At 39.8% G+C, this 19,825-nt stretch overlaps 2 protein-coding genes across 3 annotated transcripts in view; one reads left to right on the top strand and one right to left on the bottom strand.

Moving 5' to 3' along the window:
* dock1 (dedicator of cytokinesis 1) overlaps positions 1-424 on the bottom strand; it is a 208,748-nt gene extending 208,324 nt beyond the window's left edge. The window contains exon 1 of one of the 2 annotated variants that reach the window (XM_004561173.3): positions 169-424. In XM_004561173.3, coding sequence (XP_004561230.1) covers positions 169-211 — 43 coding nt within the window. In that variant the 5' untranslated portion in view covers positions 212-424. The remainder of the gene's footprint in view (positions 1-168) is intronic. The other variant, XM_004561174.3, reaches the window with a different exon arrangement.
* A 1,800-nt stretch (positions 425-2,224) lies between these two features.
* Positions 2,225-18,732, top strand: lg8h10orf90 (linkage group 8 C10orf90 homolog). Its single transcript, XM_004561175.3, has 12 exons — positions 2,225-2,395; positions 2,748-2,855; positions 2,974-3,741; positions 5,575-5,638; positions 7,856-7,947; positions 9,776-10,997; positions 13,299-13,451; positions 13,777-13,901; positions 14,271-14,442; positions 15,327-15,390; positions 16,356-16,443; positions 18,190-18,732. The coding sequence occupies exons 3-12, from the start codon at positions 3,160-3,162 to the stop codon at positions 18,226-18,228; spliced, it is 2,601 nt and encodes an 866-aa protein (XP_004561232.3). The 5' UTR covers positions 2,225-2,395; positions 2,748-2,855; positions 2,974-3,159; the 3' UTR covers positions 18,229-18,732.
* The last annotated feature ends 1,093 nt before the right edge of the window (positions 18,733-19,825 follow it).

Raw genomic sequence — 19,825 nt, 5'->3', positions numbered from 1 at the left:
ATTCCACTAGCTTTTGGCAAATTTGACCACGAGATCCCGCGTACAACCCCACGGATGGGAAAAACTCAGCCGTTCGCTTTCTAATCACAAATCTTCCCTAACTTGTTCAATCTGAGAGCAGAGAGCTAGGGCGAGCTAGCGATGGAGCATGCAAGTTTTCTTACGTACCAACTCCATACTTTTCCTTTTTAGTGGGCACCCAGCGAGACATTCTCAGTGTCGAGGCTTCCTCGAGTTGTCGCTCTGCCTGTTAAAAAAGGTCCAGACGTGACCTCTTGTTATTAATGTAGACTTCTTTTTTTCAGTTTTCTCTGAGCTTTGGGGAGATACTCCGAGCAGCCATTTTCCACCAGTGACAGGACGCTCCGCAAGGGGGAGGAAGGGAACACAACTTTTTCACCCTGCAGGCGTCCTGTGAAACTCGCGGCGCTGGTCGTGCTGTGACGGACGCTGCTACATGACTACTGAGCTGCATGAATGATTAGATGATTGCAGGTTAATCTGCAAGGGCGTAGAGATATTATTATATCATAAAGTAGTTATAATTCAAGGTTGATGTTAATTTATTTTTTGTTATTTTGTTTCAATATCCACATTACGTGGCTACAACGTTTATGTTAATATAAAAAATTTGCTAATTGTATAATGCAACATTATAAAAAGCCATCTGAAGACTACTATATGCAAATGTTATAAGAAAATCAACTTTACCAACAGGGGACTGAATTAATAAATGCGATGATAACTACAGAAGACTAAACTTAATAATAATATCACTAATAGTGATAGTAACATCCATTTGTGTCAGGTTTAAATAAGTGCTTCATGTGCTTTAGAGAGTCACTGAAAATAATAGAATAAACGCACAAATTAAACATGCTGCAGTCCTAACGTTTAATAGTTGACTGTAGCATTGGGAGACTTTTTTATTTTTATTTTGACCTTAGAGTGCATGGTGTTGAGGTAAAACACGTTCACAAATACACACACTATATTCATCTGATTGACTCGACCGCAGGTTTAAAATACATGCGGTCAGCGTTGGTTTCCTTCCTTGTTTGCGCTTAATGCTAAAGGCGACCGTGAGATTTCTGAGTAGCAATGCGCCGAATTAAGCAATAGAAGTGGCCTCTTAACCTCCTAAGACCCGAACTCTTCCACTGCATGCATTTTTAATTTGTCTTTGATATTTGGTCACATTGGGGCCCGATGAATGTAAAAACAAAGAATTACCAGATTTATTTATTTATTTTTACCTTATTTTTGTTATTAATAAAAAATAAGAGCCACATATGAGGATATTCATTTAAAATTGTGATAGAACAGTAGCAGTATAATGTCCTCATAAGTGGATACCAGGCCCTTGTAGAGCAAAATTCAGTATTTTGGTGTAAATAACCCAAAATGTGACGTCCCCATATGTGGACGCCAGGTCCTAGGAGGTTAAAGCTGAGGGTGCTAAACAGATGATACAGAAGTGATGCGTCTGCTTCACACGCTCGAATCTGCTCAGCTTTATTTATCTTTTCTGCACAACTGATGCATCCTACTCTTAGATGCACAAGTCTCCCAACTTATGATGACCCTCCCACGGTTCACTATCCCACAAACACTTTTCTCCATCCCCTTTGCTTTCTCCCTCCTCTTCAGGTTGTCATATTAAAGTCGTGCCAGCAGAGGGGGCTGCCGCTTTCAGACTTCTTCGCCTATGAAAAAAGTTGCCTTTCGTCTATCTGGTCAAATTCTGTCTTTTACTCAGTTGAGTTTTTCCATTTGTTTTCGTGTTATCTCCCAGGCTGAGCAGACAAAATTATGCAAATTGCTTCAAATCATTGCATTTTCATTCTACATGCGGCTTCTCAGCTTAAAAACGTTCCCTTAAAGCAGGCCATTGCAAATGATAGACATGACATCTCTGTCTTATCTTTGTCTTTTTTTTATACATTTGGAAAATGTAATTCCACCCAGTGATACTGAGTTGTTTTGAAAGCCATGTAGGGACTGGTAATCCACCGAGAACAGTGAAATTCATTAAATGTCAAAGCGGGTGCCAGTTTTCTTTTCTTTTTCTGTTTTTTGTTGTTGGAAGAAGTTGCATCTTTGCAGATCTGTGTTTAAAGATTAAACATGCCCCTGAATAAAATCTGAAGCAAAATCTTTCTCCCAGCAAGTTTTCCCAACTTGTAAATATTCTTCTCTTGTGCATTGCGTGAGATCATGTGGGTCACAGTTACTTACCCAAGAAACACTGGGCCATTTTAAGACAGTCTTGCTAAAGTCACATGGCTTGGATAGAAGCTTGAGGATAGCAATGCCTCATCATCAGCCACCAACCACGAGATCACAGGGAAGAGACGAAACAGGGGGAACTGAACAAAGAGGATTTGCCAAAGCAGTAAGTGAGTCGTGGATTAACATGGATAATCTGCTCATTAGTGATGTTCTATCATTTGAAAGGACTCTTGAATGTCAGGAAGTTTGCCTTTTAAAATATTGAATACTGTATTTGGCTTGCTGTAACCTAAAATCAGATGGTTTAATCCCTTCAAGATGAATGTTAACTTTGTTTAAATGGAGCTCTTGTTACGTCAGGCATCACATCAACAAGTGTTTGTTTTTCGGCCCGCCTCTCCCTCTGTCTCTTCCCATCTTCCTCTGTGTATTGGATGTTGAGCCCTTGTGCTCAGTAACTCTTTTGTCCTCCAAACATTCCCTTATACTGCTACTTGCTGCTTGGCTGGAGACAGTACCCGCTAGCACCTACTTTATATCAACAAAGGCAGTGTTTACTTCCTAAACACTAAAGAGTGAGAAGAACTGGATTCAAGTGAAAAAGGACTGTACATCATTGACTGGTGAGTAACACCACCATCATGGAATGAAATTGATAATAACTGTTGTGAGTCTTATAACCTAAAATAATATATCTGAAACTCTAATTCTGAACATTGTTCTCATATGTTCTCAAAACAGGAACTGTGACAAAGATGACCTTGATCATTACTGTAACTGGTGATTCCTTGCAGTGCATTTCTAGGATGACTCTTGTCAAGAAGTTGGCTTGAGCCGGGAGTTTCTCATTAATACCTCCACAGTAAACGGCTTTTGTTGAGGAGCTGAAACTTGAGAGCTGTGAGTGGTAACCTAAGCTCCAGAGGGATGACTCTCCGTAGGCCAGCTGCCCACCTAAGGAGGACTCCAGGTTGGAGGAGATCAGGAGATGAGTCCTACTGGGAGAGCTTGATGTCAGAAGGGCCCGCTGTTTCTCATCCACCACGTGCACCGCGGCCCCAGAGCGCCATTGAAGGTGGCCAGCTGGACAGCTGGCTAGAGCACCTGCAGGCTATGCAGAGCAAACTTAAAGCCCCAGCTCATAATCAGGCTCGAGGGTTCAATGACCGAACAACATCCATGCCTGTTCTGAACAAAGAGCCAACTGGACGTGCTTGGAGACACACGGGTTTTCCCTCTTTCAGCAGGGTCTCATCTTCATGTGAGAGTTCAAGCCTATGTGACAGCTCGCTGGGCAGCCAGGAGTCCCTCCAGACTGGGGTTTTTTCACCTCCGGAGCGCAGAGGAAGCTGGGAGAGAGCCCATATCATGCAGGCTCCAGAAAAGGAACAAGCCGAACTTAGTTATCTTTCTCCAGTCAAAATTGGATGGCTGCCAATCCAAAGAAGAGTGATGATGGTTGCAGACACTTGCAACCAAAACCAATTTTTGGACCATGCTCCCGGCCATGTAAGACACATAACACCTGGTACAAAAAAAAAACATTTGGCAATAGAATATTTTATGAAATTCTTTTATCTGCAGTTAAATTAGTGAGGACTGAAGAATGCAGAGAATTTGAGCAGTTGCACTCTGCACCTTTCTGGAAAACCAGTTAGAGTAGCACAATTCTAAAACAAGCACTGGCAAAGATTTAGCTTGGATTTGGCTTTGGCAACATTTTGAATTGTGGGACTTTTGCATGTTAGTGTTGTGTATGCTCATGAAAGTGACGCTGCTTTGTGGCAGGCACTGTAGAGTAAAACACACAGAGTGCCACAGAGAGCCATTTGTAGTCAAGTCTCTGTTACCCAGGAAGAAGGCAGCGCTCTGGCATCCTTTGAAAACAGCTTACGCTGCAGGAACTCAGTGCATTCTCAAAAGGTTTACGACTCATTTGGAGCTATGTGCTCTGTGCCCAAAGAGAGAAGCAAGTCAATGTACAGAAATAATTTAATAGGAGCATCAGTAATCTGATAATATGGCTTTGAATTGATAAGTTGGTGTGCTGTAGAGATCTGACTGAACTGATGCATTAAGCAGATTCCTAGACTCCTGACTGATCAAAATGAGGTTGTTTATATTTTCAGTTGTTTCCACTCTAAAAAAAAAAAAAAAAAAGCTCTGAATGATTGTGGTTAAAACTTAAAACTTTAAGGGAGATGTGCTTTATTTAAGAAAATAGATACTCTCATGGCTGTTGGTTGACTAACTTTGGTGCCAGTTAGACTGAAAACCAGAGGAATCAGCTAACCTGATATTGTCGGACAGACATGGACTAGCTATACCTTTTCCCTTTTCAGTCTTTCTGAGAAAACCTGTTAGCTAGAAGTTGGCTGCTGTGATAGCATCGTATTTACCATGCAGGTCTTAGTCAGTATACAAAAATAGACATAGCCTCTTTGACTGAAAACATAAGCAACTTTGGAAGTGCTTTAAACATGGATCCTTTCTAATGGCCACTGGAAGCAAATCTTTTGCTAATGAGAATAAATCTGGGAAGTTTATGGGGAAAACAGACCGTTTTTTTTGATCATCTTCCCAGTAAATATATTCCCGTTGAGCTTATGGTGTCGTTTATTAGTTTGAAATCTTACTAAATATAACATGATGCACATTTTGAACATTTTGGCCACCATTAGCATCCAGAAGGACAATAAAGGTGGGTGTGCTTTAGAGCAGGTCTTCCTTGTTAGTGACACCTCACTTAAATTGTTAGTTAATATTAATCTCTGGCTTTCTTTTCATCTTCCTCCCATTGCCCCCCAACCAGGGATTTTCTCTCTACTACTGTAGGGTCTTTTCCTTACAATATAAAGTACCTTGAGGGGACTGCTGTTGTGATATAAATCAAACTGAACTGAACTACCCTATCAAAGTGCAGACAGATTAAAATCCACCTGACATAACATCTCTTTTGGAAAAGCTAAGATGCTAGCAGCCAAAACACTTCAAAAATGGGGCTTTGCCTTTTCCCACTCTTTTGAATGTATCAAACACTGACGGAAAAAAAAAATCTGTACTCCTAGACCAGTGGTTCTCAAAGTGTGTGGTGCGGCCCACTGGTGGGGCACAGAGTTCTTAAAGGTGGGGGGGCAAGTTACCTGGCAGAAAGGTCATGCGGAACTATGCTAGGTCATGCTAGGCTTTTCTGTCATTGTTTTGTTTAGATGGGGCTGAAAATATTTCTTCGTGCCATGTGGGGAATGATGTAAAAAGTTTGAGAACCACTGTCCAAGACGGTTATTACTAATGTAATAGTAGTTTTTTGTAATTTCTCTGCCACACTCTTTCTTTTTCCAGCTGAAACTGAAACAACCCATCACTCCAACATTTCAGAAGAATCAAGCAACACCTAAGGCACAGAGTACGTATGCAATTTGCCACTTGTATAACAGATGGGCTTTCAGCTGAGTGTAGTAAAACAAAATTCAGTTATGCAAATCTATACATTATGCAAGTGTTATAACTGAAAACCATACATAAAATAAAAGATTTAAAAAATGTAAAGAGTAGGCTATTTGTCTGTCACCAAGAAACGTAATTAATGGCATAATAAATATGGTCATAGGGTAACTATAGGGGCTGGGTTAGCTAGGAGGAGAACAAGAGCTTATTTCAGGGCTGACTTGCCACACAGTTTACTTGCCTGTAATCAGCTCCTTGCAGCAGTATTGCCCCTGTCCTTTTTCAAATGTTCCACACCGTCTGGCTGGATGATCACTTTAAACGACATCTTCTAAAACAAAGTCAATTTCAAGAACAACTGATCGTGACTGTTGTGCCACGGTGTTCTGGCAGTATTGCAGGCAAAGGAAATGGGCACTATTAGGCCTGAAAAGCTGATGAAAAAGAGGTAGGGGCTGGCATGGAAACGAAAGGGCAGAAAGATAAGACTGAGAGATGCTGACTGACTGGAAAAGTGGCCGTGTTAATCTTTGAGCATGACATCTAGCTCCATCTGGATTTGATCTGAGGTTTGATCTTTCAGCCTTGTTCTTGTTTATACATAGATTATCCTGACAGGGCTCAGGCTCAGAAATCAAAGTAATCCATTCATGACTTCGATAGACAGCATATTTTCAAAGATAAGTAAACCTCATTAATATCTTATAAAGGCCTAATTAAGCTGTGCCGATTAAGGTGGCATGACATTTTGTATTTTTTATTATTAACCATTTTCAAATAGTCTTTGATATAGGTTAGACTGCCTTTTCACAATCCAGCTGTTATTTACCGTTTAGTTATAATTTCTGTGCAACACATACTTTTTCTAGAAAAACTGCATTTAACACATGGCTTTTCCCAAGGTTTTCTGAAAACAATAATAATTACCTCTCAATTAAATAATCCGTAAATATAGTTCAGTTGAACAAAATAATAAATAGTCAGGTGCACACAATGGCTGAACTCAACATCAATCACCACCAGTGAGTTGAAACAGGAAACAACTATCTCTATGAAGGTCTGCATCCAAATTTGTTTTATTGCTAGTCACTTTTGCTCAGCCGCCAGTGGATTTAAGTACACAATTTCACACCTGAAACCAAATGAATTTTAAATCGCAGTTATTCCAATAAGAATCAACTCAGTTGCGCCGGAACTAGAAAATGTATTTCTCGTTATTTTCTCTCTCTCTTTCTGGTTGTTGCTGACAACAGAACAAGCAGAAATAGTTTTAATCAGAGCTGAGGTCTCATTGCAGACATTTAGTGCCCTCTGCCTCCATAAAAGTCACATTTAACAAACTTGAAATGGTCTGGTGTTAATGAGCAAATGATAATAAAAATTGGATTGTGTGCTTCAAGGGCCTTCGTGTTTGGACAGGGTGGTTAATTTTCACCCTGCTCACACTTACTTTTTCGATAAAACTCATGAGGATGATGAATAAATTGGGAGGGCGGGAACTCCAGATGGGTATTTGCCATATGGCCTTGCTTCTTTATTTTCCTCTGGGATATTAAGGTCAGCTGTTGATTCAGGGAAATGGCAATTTGAGCTCAGCTAGTAGAGGTAATGAGAGAAGCTTTTCAGGGTGTTGGGGTGGGGGCTTTCTACAGACAGAAAAAAGCTATGTTACGATTAAAGCAGGTGAAAGGAGGCGTTAGAAGGGCCAAAGTCCTTTAGGAAGTCGGAAGACATTTGTCTTTAGGTCTTGTTTGCAAAGCTCTGCAATTTTCACCTGCGCTCTCATTTTCTCCCTCAAACGGAAAAAAAAGAAGAAACCCAATACAGATTACACGCACAAGGGTTATCCCAAAGTGAGAGCATGTTACCATGGTAACAGTAGCAGGTGGAAACGCAGTCAGGGTGGCAGTCAGGGCTGAGAGGCAGACCAGTCAAGTTGCTGTGTCTCCTGGGTAAGGAGACAAGTGACTCTGGGGTGGTGCTAAATTCACTTTGCTGTGCCAGTGTCAATTATTGACAGTGTCAACATTGCTCTACAGTCACAGGAATGGATGACTTGCATGTTTGTGTGTGGCAAAGACAGAGAAAGAGAGAGAGAGTGCGGGCGAGTTAGGACGTGAGAGTATGTGTTGCAGAGACTGTGACAGTGGATCATTTGTTTTGCCTTGATACACAGATGCAGAGGTGGAGAGAAGTCACGTCGCTGCCACTGCTCTGGGTGTGAAGACGTGGCAGACACCTGATCAAGGCGCTCCTGTTATTAAACAGGTAACTGATAGCAGGTTTTGAAATATAAAGTACCACATAGGTTAGGAGACAGTTTTACAAAGGAAGGATATGATGATTGTTATTATTGGGCCCATTTATGGCTGGAGATGCAAGGTATTTCTTTTTATATAATGAAGTTTTGTTGTTGTTGTTATCATGCTCACATTTGCTCTTTTGCTTAAACCAGAATCTCCCATTTCTAACCAGGATTGGCAATATACAAACAGCAATGTGTGTGTGTATATATATATATATATATATATATATATATATATAGAGAGAGAGAGAGAGAGAGAGAGAGAGAGAGAGAGATAGATAGATAGATAGATAGATATTGTTGTTGTTGTTTTTTAACCTTTATTTAACCAGGAAGTATCTCTCGCAAGACTGTACTAGGCCTGACATATAAGAGAAATAACATTTTTACATAAATAACATTTTTTTCTAATGGCAGGAGAAACTAGATTATAGAATTAATCCCTTAAAGGATTTCTAAAGCTAATTTATTGAACTAGAGCTTAAAAACAGACAAATAAATGGAACAGTGGAAGGAGAGAGAAAGAGAGAGAGAGAAATGGTTGCAGTCTACAAATAGTATCTGACTTGATCAAGACAAAGTTAAGAATGAATGTCATGAAGTGATCTCTTTGTTCTATGGATCTATAAAGTTGTGCTAGATGCTTTTTCTTTCTGGCAAATTGTTTTGTTTTTCCTTAAAATTCAGCCATAGAGTGCAATCGCTATAGTCACTTCAAATCAGGTAAAAACTCCCCAACATTGTAGATAATAATCCTGTGGCACAACAAACCCCTATGAGAAACCACTTGCCAACAGTGAGGAGAAATAAAAACTTCCTTTCAGCAGAAATTTCTGGCTGCTGAAGCCACAAGTTATTGCTAAACCAGACTCTGGGAAGGTGTCATCTGCTGTGACTAGTTAGAGTGAGGGGGAAGCAAAGAAAAAAATGAAATCCAAAGATACAACAAACAATATAGGTAGAAACAGTCAGCAGGTTGTTTAGGCCCATAACAACAAATCAGGAACATGAAGCTGTGGATTCAGTTAAACCTGCAGAAAATACAGGAAGGGAAAGAACACAGAGGACAAAAGCACATACTACAGAAGAGAGAAGGCACAGTAATGTCATAAGGAAACCAAGGTTAACACAGTTTAACAGGTAGTCTTTACAAACACAGCACAAAATCATGGTCAAAGCAGTGGTGTGGACTTCCTTAAAAGAAAACTGAAATGGCTAAACTCCTTTATGGTTTATGCACCTTTGATAAACGAGGGAGATATGTCTTATCATTTAAAAGAGGGACATATCAGTGTTTCTCCATGCTCCATAAACACCATCAGAATGCTCCAGCCTAAGGACCAGAATCTTTGCTTTTCGCCTGTTGAGGATAGAGTCTCATTGTTATTCTGTGAGGGATAAGTCACGCTGTGTGCTGGCTTTGCCTGCTGCTGCTTCCATTGCCACTGGGGCATTTAGTGTGTCAAGCATGGGGAGAGTCATCTGACTAAAGAACAAACAGCAAAGCCCTGAAGAAAGACAAGACAGTTGACCTGTTGTTGAAATGTAATATTAGAAAGATGTCATGTTGTCAATATTTTATGCCAAGTTATGTTTCATTTTCTCCATATGCCACTTAAAAGCAGCAGCACAGACTGAATGTAGATGAATGTGAAGCACGTGTTTTAATGTGTTGATGTATGACAAATCATTAACCATAAGACATCATCAACAACAGTAGGGTAGGACTGGGTTTTCATATATAATTAAAAAATGTTATCACATAAAATCTCATTTGTCCACACGCTGTAGGTGCCAGAAAAGCCTAGCTTTCCTGCTAATGAAGGGGACAGACCTGTCGGCTGGCAAGCTCTGAGAAGGGGCTGGAATACCAACAGGGTGTCAGCTTTCCCTGGAGGCAGTAAGACCATTGAGCTCCCCACAGGGACCAACTCAGACCCTAATAGGAAATCCCTTTTGATGAAAACAGCCAGCACAGAGGCCCTCAGGCATCCTCTGCTGAATCGCACAACTTCTGCAACAGGCTATAGTCCGCAACCTTCAGACATACAGACAAACTCCGCTGTGGGAATCTTCATCCCTCAAAACAAACCTGGCTTCTCCTCCATCACCATCTCCTCCAGAAAAGTGAGCAGAACAGCTAGTCTACCTGGCTCTGATACCAGCAACCACTCTTCCCAGTCACGTGAGTCTCCTTCTCCACGCAACAGCTTGGACCACCAGCCCATGGACCCAAACTCCAGGCATTTAACAGTGCAACGGAAAGCCACTATAGTCAAAGTAACAGAGAAAAGGGTGATTTCAAGTCCTGTATCAAACACAAACACAGCACGGACACCACCGGGAAGCAATGGTCTGGACACAGTGGTCCACAGAAGGAAGGCCACCATCATCAAAGTGACAGAACACAGAGAAAGCTACAGTCCAGGCAGACTGAGGGCCAAACACCCAGAGTATAGACACAGCTATAGTGAGGGAACATATATGGGCAACAACACATGGAGTCAGGAAAATCATTCACAAAATAATGAACAACCTTCTTATTGTCATCTGAATTTTATCCCAAACTCTGCAGCACCAAATGCATATACTTCAGATCCAGAGAAAAATGGCTCGCGGCACAGATCCACACTGAGCCTTTTCCTAAACAACCCTCCTGGTGTAGCAGCACCCACATCCTCAGAGATTTCTCCAAAGCCTGTTGGACAGCGATCGGGGAGGCTGCACAGACCACTGAGCTGGTATGGCAATGTGATTGGACACACTGAGACAAGCAAGGAGAATTTGACACAACCATCTGCCAGGAAATGGAGCGCTGGACTTCCAAAAGAAACTGATGTCAACCCTTTGAACTCGGACAATAGTTTCATCAGTCCTGGAAAAGCAGTGAAAAGACCAGGTCAGCTTGTGGCAGAGACACTCAAGTCAAAGGCCGGTGAAAAAGAAAGATTGCCTCTACCAAGAAGCACTTTGCAGGCAGAGTCCTCCAGTCTGACTCTCATCAAGGCCCCGGGTAGGTTTCTCTGTCCCACTTTGGGAGCCTTCTTGTCAGCACACATACTCCCTCAGTCTCTGATCTCCATTTTCAAAGGATGGCAATGTCTAAATATGCACTTCCTTTGTGCCATTTGTGTGTTCTAGCTTGAAGTTATTACACACCCGCCTAGGTTTGATACAGTCTTTCACTTTTGATGTTTTATAGGCATTATTAGATTGCAATGATATTACTTCTTGATCTGCTGACACGAGCCCAATTGTCACTCACGGAAGATGTCTTCGCCTGTGTCGAGCAACATCAGCTAGACGCAAAGGTGCCCATCAGCACCTAGATATGCATTCTCATTTTCACCTTTTTTTCATTTTCCCACGCAGGCCTTTGCATGCATAATCTATTCCTGCCCCCTTTTCACTGGCAGCACAGGGAAGGAAGGGAAATCACAAGCTGCTAAACATGGTGAAAATGAGGTATTAGAATGTGTTAGAATCTGGTTTGGCGTTAAAGCCCTGCAATGCAGCAGTTCTATTTGTATGTGTTTCTTTGCGCTAATCAGGTTGTGATCGGGCCATCTGGGTGCCCAAAATAAGTCTTAAAAGTTTTCTGCTTACTTTAAAATAGATCTAACATGCATTTTCTCACCTTCTGTCATATTTACAGTTTTGTGCAATAGTCTTATGCCATCACCGTTTCTTTATATGCTCAGAAAATAGGAAATAGGTGCAGTGACTTTTTAACAACATACATGGAAAAAAGGATGTAAGGCAAAAAGAGAGTCTGTAAAATTGTAACAAGCCTGAAAGCCAATATGTCGTATGACTACTTTTATTCTTCAGCACAGCCTGAACTCTCTCAGACAAGCTTTCTTGTCATTTCTTTAAGTGGTCTTCTGGAAGAGTTTTCTGCAAGGCTTCTTGAAGGGCATTCAAAGATCTTCTTTGGATATTGGCCGCATTTTGTTCTGTTACCTGTCAAGATTAGAGATGGGAATCCATAAGAATTTAGGGATTCTGATTCCATTATTGATATCACTTATCAATGCGATTCCTTATTAATTTTCTTATCGATTCTCGTTGGGATCTCACTGGCTCCAAGTAACCACCATTGCTAAGCAGCAATAAATAAATTACATTCATGCAAATTAATTGCATGCTGTGGGTCCAATGTTTGTGCATGTTTGTTGAAGTATTTCCCCTCTTTGTTGTGATCAGTGTCAGGAGTCGTTATTCAAAAACGTAATTACACATACTTAAAAGTAATGCAGTACGTTTTAGGGTAGCAGCACTTCAGGAATATCTTGTTGTTGCAAAAAATAATATTTTATGCCAGTCAAACTGTGTTATCATTGTCATTTTTCATAGCTTCAGCAAACAAAGGAGAAATACTGTGTTTTTGACAGGCTGCCTGCCAGTGACAAATTGCCTAAAGATCCTATTCAAAATTAATTCTTTGCTAAGTTGTCTGTTATGTGTAGACACAACACTGGTTTATCCATTGAGTTATGTGTATTTTTTAATCCTTGAATGATTAATAGATCAATTTTAAGTGACTTAACAAACAAACAAAAAAAGCAAAAAAAGCCCACAAGGACTGGACTGAAAGTGAGTGAAGAGCAGTCAATGTCAAAAGAAAAACATTTGAAAGAACTATTGTGCAAGGCCACTTTAAAAAGATTACAAGAAAACTCTGGCTTCTCAGAAGAAAAAGATAAAGAAATGATTGGTGGGTCAATACTTTTACACAGTGCTGTATGCACACAGAGAGATGGATACTACTACTAGATAAATATTGCCACTAAAGTTTTGAATAATGAAGCTAAAGTTGTTACAAGTAATCTATACGAGCCAAAAGCTTTGTCCTCACACTGATTCTAATTCCTTTCTGCCTGTAGCATTATATTAGATCCAAAAAATATTCTTGGTAAAAAAGCAAATAAGTGTATTTTCCAAAAATCTCAAAATTTCAAGTTAAGTCTTCACAGTGTGCAGTTGTTAAAAGACTCAGCTGAAGCTATCTTTTGGAAAATCTGAATATCCAGGTGAATAAGTAAGAAGATCAGGGAGTCTTCTGCTGAGCAACTGTGTTTCTTGATTCATGATGTCTTTTCTCTGTGTGAAATTATTAATTATTCTTTAATCACATTCATTAAGAGTGTCATCAATTAATTACAAGGCCCTAGGCAACATCATTTAAATTCAACGTTTGTTACAGTCAACCACCAAATGAGGCAGGATATTATACAGGAATGATAGCTCCGAAACAGCCACTGTCAATGTTTTACTCACTCTTCAGTTACATCAAAGCCCTTTTGGATTTCAGATCCCCACTCCCAACAGTCTCCAGAGGAAGTGACTGCCCTGAATGCGGCTGCGATCATAGCAAATATCAAACTCCAAAGACAACTTAGTAAGGAGAAAAAACCAAGTGGCGATTCTGAAACGGATTCCACTGCATCACCCCAGGGAAATTCTGGTATTATTACTTCTCTCTTCCTCTAATTATATATATATATACTCATAATACTCACTGTATAAAGCATTTATCTTCATTACAATAAAGTAAAACTATTGGTGGTTCAACATTTTCCCCCCACACCTATACATCCTTAATTTTATCAATACTAATATGGTAAAATTCCTTGACTTATACATACTATGCCAACCTGGTTCATTCCAGTAATTAATATGTCATGGAGACCCAGGGGGCTCCTGAGGAACTGTGCATTGCAGTCAGGCATGTGAAGCTAAGCCATGTGTACATGAAAACCCAAAGTAGTTGATTTCCTCTGTCTTGATAGTGACAGATGAGGGAGAGCGTGCAAAGCAGCATCCTAATCACAGCCGACGCCTCAACCGGCCTCATGCTGAATTTGTTCCACTGAGTCTAGATGCTGAACAGTCATCTGAAGCTGTTTCTCTTCAGGTGAGTTTATTTTCTGTGCTAATAAAACAATTTTGAGAAATTGATTTCATTTTCTAAATGAAAAGTCCAGAGCCACAGTGTAACCAGCCAGAGTAACTTTCCTCTCCTAAGAGTTTTTGTTTTAGGTTTACAGAACTCACAAGGCAAAACTAGCCAGTGTTTTCTTATAAAGGTTCCAAAAACAATATAAAGAAACCACTGTAATACAATTCAATATCAACAAAAAAGAATGACATATTTATACTGGCTTTAGGGGTTTTTTTTCCACGACATGCCTCACCGTGTATGCTCAGGTGCACGGGGAGTTTGAAACAAGGGTTGTGCTTAAATGTTTTCTCAAGAAGAGCAATGTATTTGTGGTTTTGGCAGGACGCGTTGCAGAGGTCTAGACCAGACTTCATTAGTCGTTCCCAAGGTAGAGTGCGAGAGCTGGAGCGAAAGGCACAGGAGAGAAGGAAACTGTCAAATTCAGTAGGCCCACAGTTGGAGAAGGCACCCAGGCAGAGGAGAGCTCTCAGCACTGGGTCTACCTCTCTGAACGGTAATGCACTAGCAGCCAGCCTCACTTCTTGTCTCCAGTGTACTGTCCATTGTTTCTGTGCAGCTGCAGTGGCTTTTTGCCACACGACTAATCATACACGGATACAGATTTAGACAAAAAAGGGGGGCAAAGGGGTGTTTGTCAGTCAGTGCTGTTTTTCTGAATTCGTGAAAATATTTCTTTTCTAATTAAAGTTAATAATAATATCTACAAATATTTCCAAATCCACTACAATCAACAACAACCAGCAAATATTACATTAAGATTTTGCAGTAGCTTCTTCAGGAATTATTTAATTGAAATTATGAAATGAAAAACCTGGATAAGTACGTTTAATAACATAGATAAAATGTTAAAGTAGCTTCATGCATCTTATGGATTACATAACAGACTGATATCCTAAAGTAAATCACCCTGATACACTTTATTACATTTTCTTTTCTTTTGAATGTAGTTAAAGATTTTGGAAACAGAAAGTGGCACACCTGGTGAAACTTTGACTAAATATAATAAAAGCAACCTGAAGTAAGATGTTAAATAAATGGTTTTAAAGACTTAGCAGAGATTTTATGGCTCTCTCTGCCCTCTACAGGCTACAACAGAAAGGTGCACAAATGTCAAAATACCAGCTGAGAAATCAAAATGATCAGTGGTGTAATTACAAATGCCCTGCAGAATTTGACAGGTGCAAATGTGATGGTGCAAAGTGCCTTAAGAAACAAAAAGAGAAGGTTACATACTTTTTAAAAAAAGATAATCTTATATGTTCAAATTCAATGTGACATTTTTTATGTTCAAACAAAAAGGAAGTGTTTTGTCTATTCCAACTTGTGTAAAAGAAAGACTGACTGCAATGCTTTGCCCTTGTGTGTGTGTGTTTCTAGGTAACCTTTTCACTCACAGAGAAAGAGCATTTTCTAGGAAAGACATGCAGCCCAGATCCAAGCTGTGAGCGCCATCTATGTTTTTACTTTGGCTCACTATCAGATGCTTTTACTTTTTAGGCTTGTATCACTCCTGCATTTTGAGCATTTTTTCCTTAGGCTTTGTCTTATTTTCCTGGCAAACTCACAAAAAATTAACAAGCTGACATAGTTATATACATAAATACTGAGCAGATGTTTTTGCACCACCCCTTTTTCATTTATATATGTATATATATTTCTGCTGAGCCACTTAACAGTGACCTATGAATCACTGAAGCTTCAAGGTATACCTTCGAGGAATAAACCAGTGTCGACACATAAGAGCCAACTTAGCCAACCAATTTTGAATTGTGTCTTGAAGCACTTTGTTACTAAAAGCCTGTGGAGGCTCTGGCTGGCAGGCAGTGCTTTTAGGTTGGGAATCTTGTCAAATTATGTCATCCCACTAAATTTTGATCCAAAAAACCAATACCATCTGTAAAGCGTCTCATTAGAAACAGCTTCATTTTCAGGATGACAATGATCTTAAACACACTGCTAATGCAGTAAAGGCCTACCTGGGCAGGTTGGCAGTCTGTGGCAGGGTCAAAACAGAGCAACAGACAACCATTCGCACCTTTGACCAGTTTAGAATCACAATTAACCTTACCCCACTAACTGTATATTTGGACTGTGGGAAGCCAGAATACCCGCATATAAGTGTGACCCCCCCACAGGGACACATTTAAACTCCACGCAGAAAAGTTCTGGACAGATGTTGGATTCAAACCCAGAGTGCTAACCACTATGCTATTGTGCTGCCAATGTGGCACATGTTTGTGTAAATCTTCAATAAAATTTCCGATTTTGCTACCAAATAATGACGAAATAAGGGGTGGCTCAAGACTTTTGCACAGTAATATAGTTCCTAATAAATGTTTTAGGTTTTTTTTTTTTTTTGAGAACTGCAGATTCCAGATCTAAAACACCATTTTTATTTTTGTACAGGACACCTGCAGATCTCAAGAGACAAAAAGAAGAAGAAAGGAGGGAGGTCAGTTTGAACAACAGATATCGAGCTGAGCTTTACAAAAAGGTAAATCCTCTACCTATTTTTCACAAAACAATCACAAATGAATCTATCAATTAAAAAAAATGTTTAAAAATCAAAGTGACTTGATTTCTGTTCAGGAATGCAAGAGAATAAATGTAATTTGACATCTTAACCAAAAAATAACAACTTGCTTTACTTTTTTCTGCTTTTTTGTAAAACAGTACATTTTAAAGTTTGTGGATAACAACAATAGGCAAATAAAAGATGATCAGTTAATGAGACAACTCCACCTAACATGAGTTTAAACCATCTAATTCTAGTTGTCATCTCATTAAATATCAGCACCAGACGTTGTTACAAACACATATTTAGGTAGAACTTACGTCATCAAATCATTGAACATGGAGAATAAAGCAAATAACTCCTGTCTGGTAGTTATCTGCCCGAGACACTGAACAGAACATTAATAGCATGTATGACCCACAGGCAATTGAGCAAGTAATAACACACCTTTCCCTTACAGCTCAATTAAACCTTGGAAAGAGTGAAACATTTTTGCAGTAATGACAAACACTTAAGGGTTTCTATGTTAATAATGCACCCTTGTCTCTCTTCAGAACGATGCCGCTGTTGAAAATAATGCAGTAAAGTGGGCACGTAATCCATTATAATTAGCTGAAAAAAATGGATTTGAGTGGGTCGCACGAGGCTGAGTTTAAAGGACTTTTTTGATGCAAATATCAGGGGGCATATCACATTGTGGGGCCCTAATATCAAATTATAACAGATAAAAAGACCCACAGTTACTGATAAGGTTTGTCATTTGCTTTTGGAGGTCTGGACAATGTTTTGGTTTGTTTTGAAGTAGAAAATTACACTTTAGTTATTGCATGATCCACCAAATATTCAGTGTTGCAATAAAAATCCAGCTATAGGGAGAAATATCTACTTTTAAATGGTTTACCTTTCAATTTTATACAGTTTTTAGAGCACTAGCTTCAAGCATGTAGCAATGTAAAAAATTCTTTACATAATTAAATGTCTGCTCTGATTGTTTACAGCGAGACCTACAATAGACTGACTTTTTACGCCATTGCATTACTTAAACTTTCCTTTACACTTATTTTCCACTAGAGGGCGATGCTGCCTAACTTTTCTATTTTCTTGCACGCCTGCAAAAGGTTCCGTGAGAAAACCCGATCTTAAAAAACGCACTTCAGAGGCATATTTGTCATGTTTAGCGATTGCTAGCGAGCATTCCTTTTTTGCCATTTTATAGTCAATAATTCTGACCTTCTATAGAAGTGAGTTTGATTTAGAGGAACTGTAGTCTCTCTTTCTCACCCTGCACCCCACACCCTGCCTCTCATTATGAAGAGAGACTGTGAACAGTCTCATTGTGCTGAGTGTATGAGCCCGTGTTCCTCATGAAACAAAAGGCCCTTTAGTGGCAGAGAAATCCACAGCGCAGTGCCACCATTCAGCCGAGCCTGCAGACAGAGTGGGTGCCCACACACAGCTGCTCCTCCCACACTGCTGCTGTGGCAGATAATGCAGGGAAGAAGGGCTATGATGCCAGAAGATCCAGCGGGTCTTGAAAAAGGAGCTGGAAAGCTTAACAGTTTGGGTGAGAGGGTGCCATGTACCAGGAATCGGTCCTGTTTCTGCACATGACCTCTGAAAATTAAGGAGCATGCTAGGAGACTTTTGTATGGACCAGATTGGTTGTCTGTATATAGCCTTTATTTTGTGATATGCGTCAGCCACTTGTGTGTTTTCTTGTTACAGAAACTGCTGGATCAACTTCTTCAAAGGAGCAACAACTAAACAACTGAACACATGGATGAAGATGTAGAGAAAGGCATAAAAGACTGAGACAGTGAACTTTGCCCTTTGTCAGTTTAGTTTATTATTTTTCTAGAACCTGTCTTCTTATGTGGATTAAAAACATATATTCTCATACAAAGTAAAAAAAAGACATTTAACCTTAATGCAAATTTATTGCACTTCCTGATCAAACAATATGTAGTAAGCAAAATCAGCATATCTCACTATGTGACCTTATCACAGATAAATCCAATTACATATTTGTTCATTCTTTTGCTCTTCTATGCAAATCTGGTAAGGATGTCTTTCTGTGCTTGCTTAAAACTGCTTGAAAAGCGAGCAGTGAACACACTCGGACACGGTCCTTATGGATTCTAGAAACATCTTCAAATCAGCAGTGCCTGCTGTTTAAATGACCTTTCTATGCTCTGTCACGTGGTTGTCCTAGCCACCCTTGTGGTATGCAATTTCAAATAAAGGTTGTTGAAGGTCGAAAGTATGAAATCATGTCTGGACAGTCTGTTGTGGTTTTAATCAAACATCAGCCTCGCCGATATGGTTTCGATTAACTTCTGTTTATGCAGTTTGTTGTCTTGTTTGCACTTGATTGCAAGCTGCCTTTGTTTTGAGACTACTCCATGTAATTGGATGCAGAACAAGCGTCTCACTGTAGCAGTGGCGTCTTCTGACAGTCACTTTCACATGATACCATGTGATGTGAAGCAGCAATGTAAGACAAAATCATCCATTATGCTTCACAGTCCAATCCGGGACAGTCTTTATCCGTCGTCTTCATTTAACATCCAATGCTGAAAGAAATGTGAAGTGAGCTCTGCCACCATTCGATGCCAGATGGAGGAATGTGACCTCTTTACAGTGGAAGCCCCCCCCCTGTTAATGGACAGTTCAACTGAATGGAGCCTTTGTCTCTGTCATTGTGTCATGATGGACCAAGCCTCGCTGTTGCATATTCAAATTTGTGTGTTTTGATCCAGAATGAATATGCAGTGAGCGAGGGGTGTTGCACAACAACGTGATGATTCTGGGTAAAGCAATGTGTCAATATTTATTTTTAGAACAACAGACAACAGAGCAGAAGACCTTCTCATTACTCTCAATTGTCATTTTTCCTCATTTGTCTTTAGGTTTGTGCTCCTCCGTAGTCCAGTCGTTTCATCCATTGTAATTTTCATTGGTGTGTAGAGAAAACAGATGGTTGCTACTATTTTTATAAACCTATTTTCATGTCTGTGCAATTGCATGTGTGGGTGTATTTGGACAGTGGGAGTGCGTTAATAACACCATTCATGGTGCACAATGATAATAATTTGAGACTAGAAGGACACTTGTGTACCATGGATGTTCTTTAAAGAAGATAATTGATCGCATGCATGAGGCCTTAGTCAAAGATTACCTTATTTTACCCTTGCAACTGAGTGTCTGCGTATAAAAATAGCCGTTATGAAATTATTCACACATCAACTGACTCTTATTTGATTCTACATTTATGTGTTTTATATCTGAACAACTTTTGTGTTTCAACTTTTGTAAATGTGCTTTGGGAAGTGAAATTCTTTTCCATTTTGTTTCTCCCAAA

This window comes from Maylandia zebra, linkage group LG8 (genome assembly GCF_041146795.1).
Source record: "Maylandia zebra isolate NMK-2024a linkage group LG8, Mzebra_GT3a, whole genome shotgun sequence".
Classification (NCBI taxonomy): Eukaryota; Metazoa; Chordata; class Actinopteri; order Cichliformes; family Cichlidae; genus Maylandia; species Maylandia zebra.
Note: the sequence above shows the minus strand (reverse complement) of the source record. Positions and strands in the feature narration are given on the sequence as shown.

Coding starts and splice junctions, on each gene's coding strand:
- lg8h10orf90 (XM_004561175.3), top strand. CDS start 3,160: ATGACTCTCCGTAGGCCAGCTGCCCACCTAAGGAGGACTCCAGGTTGG. Junction 13,452..13,776: donor ATCACCCCAGGGAAATTCTG/GTATTATTACTT, acceptor CTGTCTTGATAG/TGACAGATGAGGGAGAGCGT. Junction 13,902..14,270: donor CTGAAGCTGTTTCTCTTCAG/GTGAGTTTATTT, acceptor TGGTTTTGGCAG/GACGCGTTGCAGAGGTCTAG.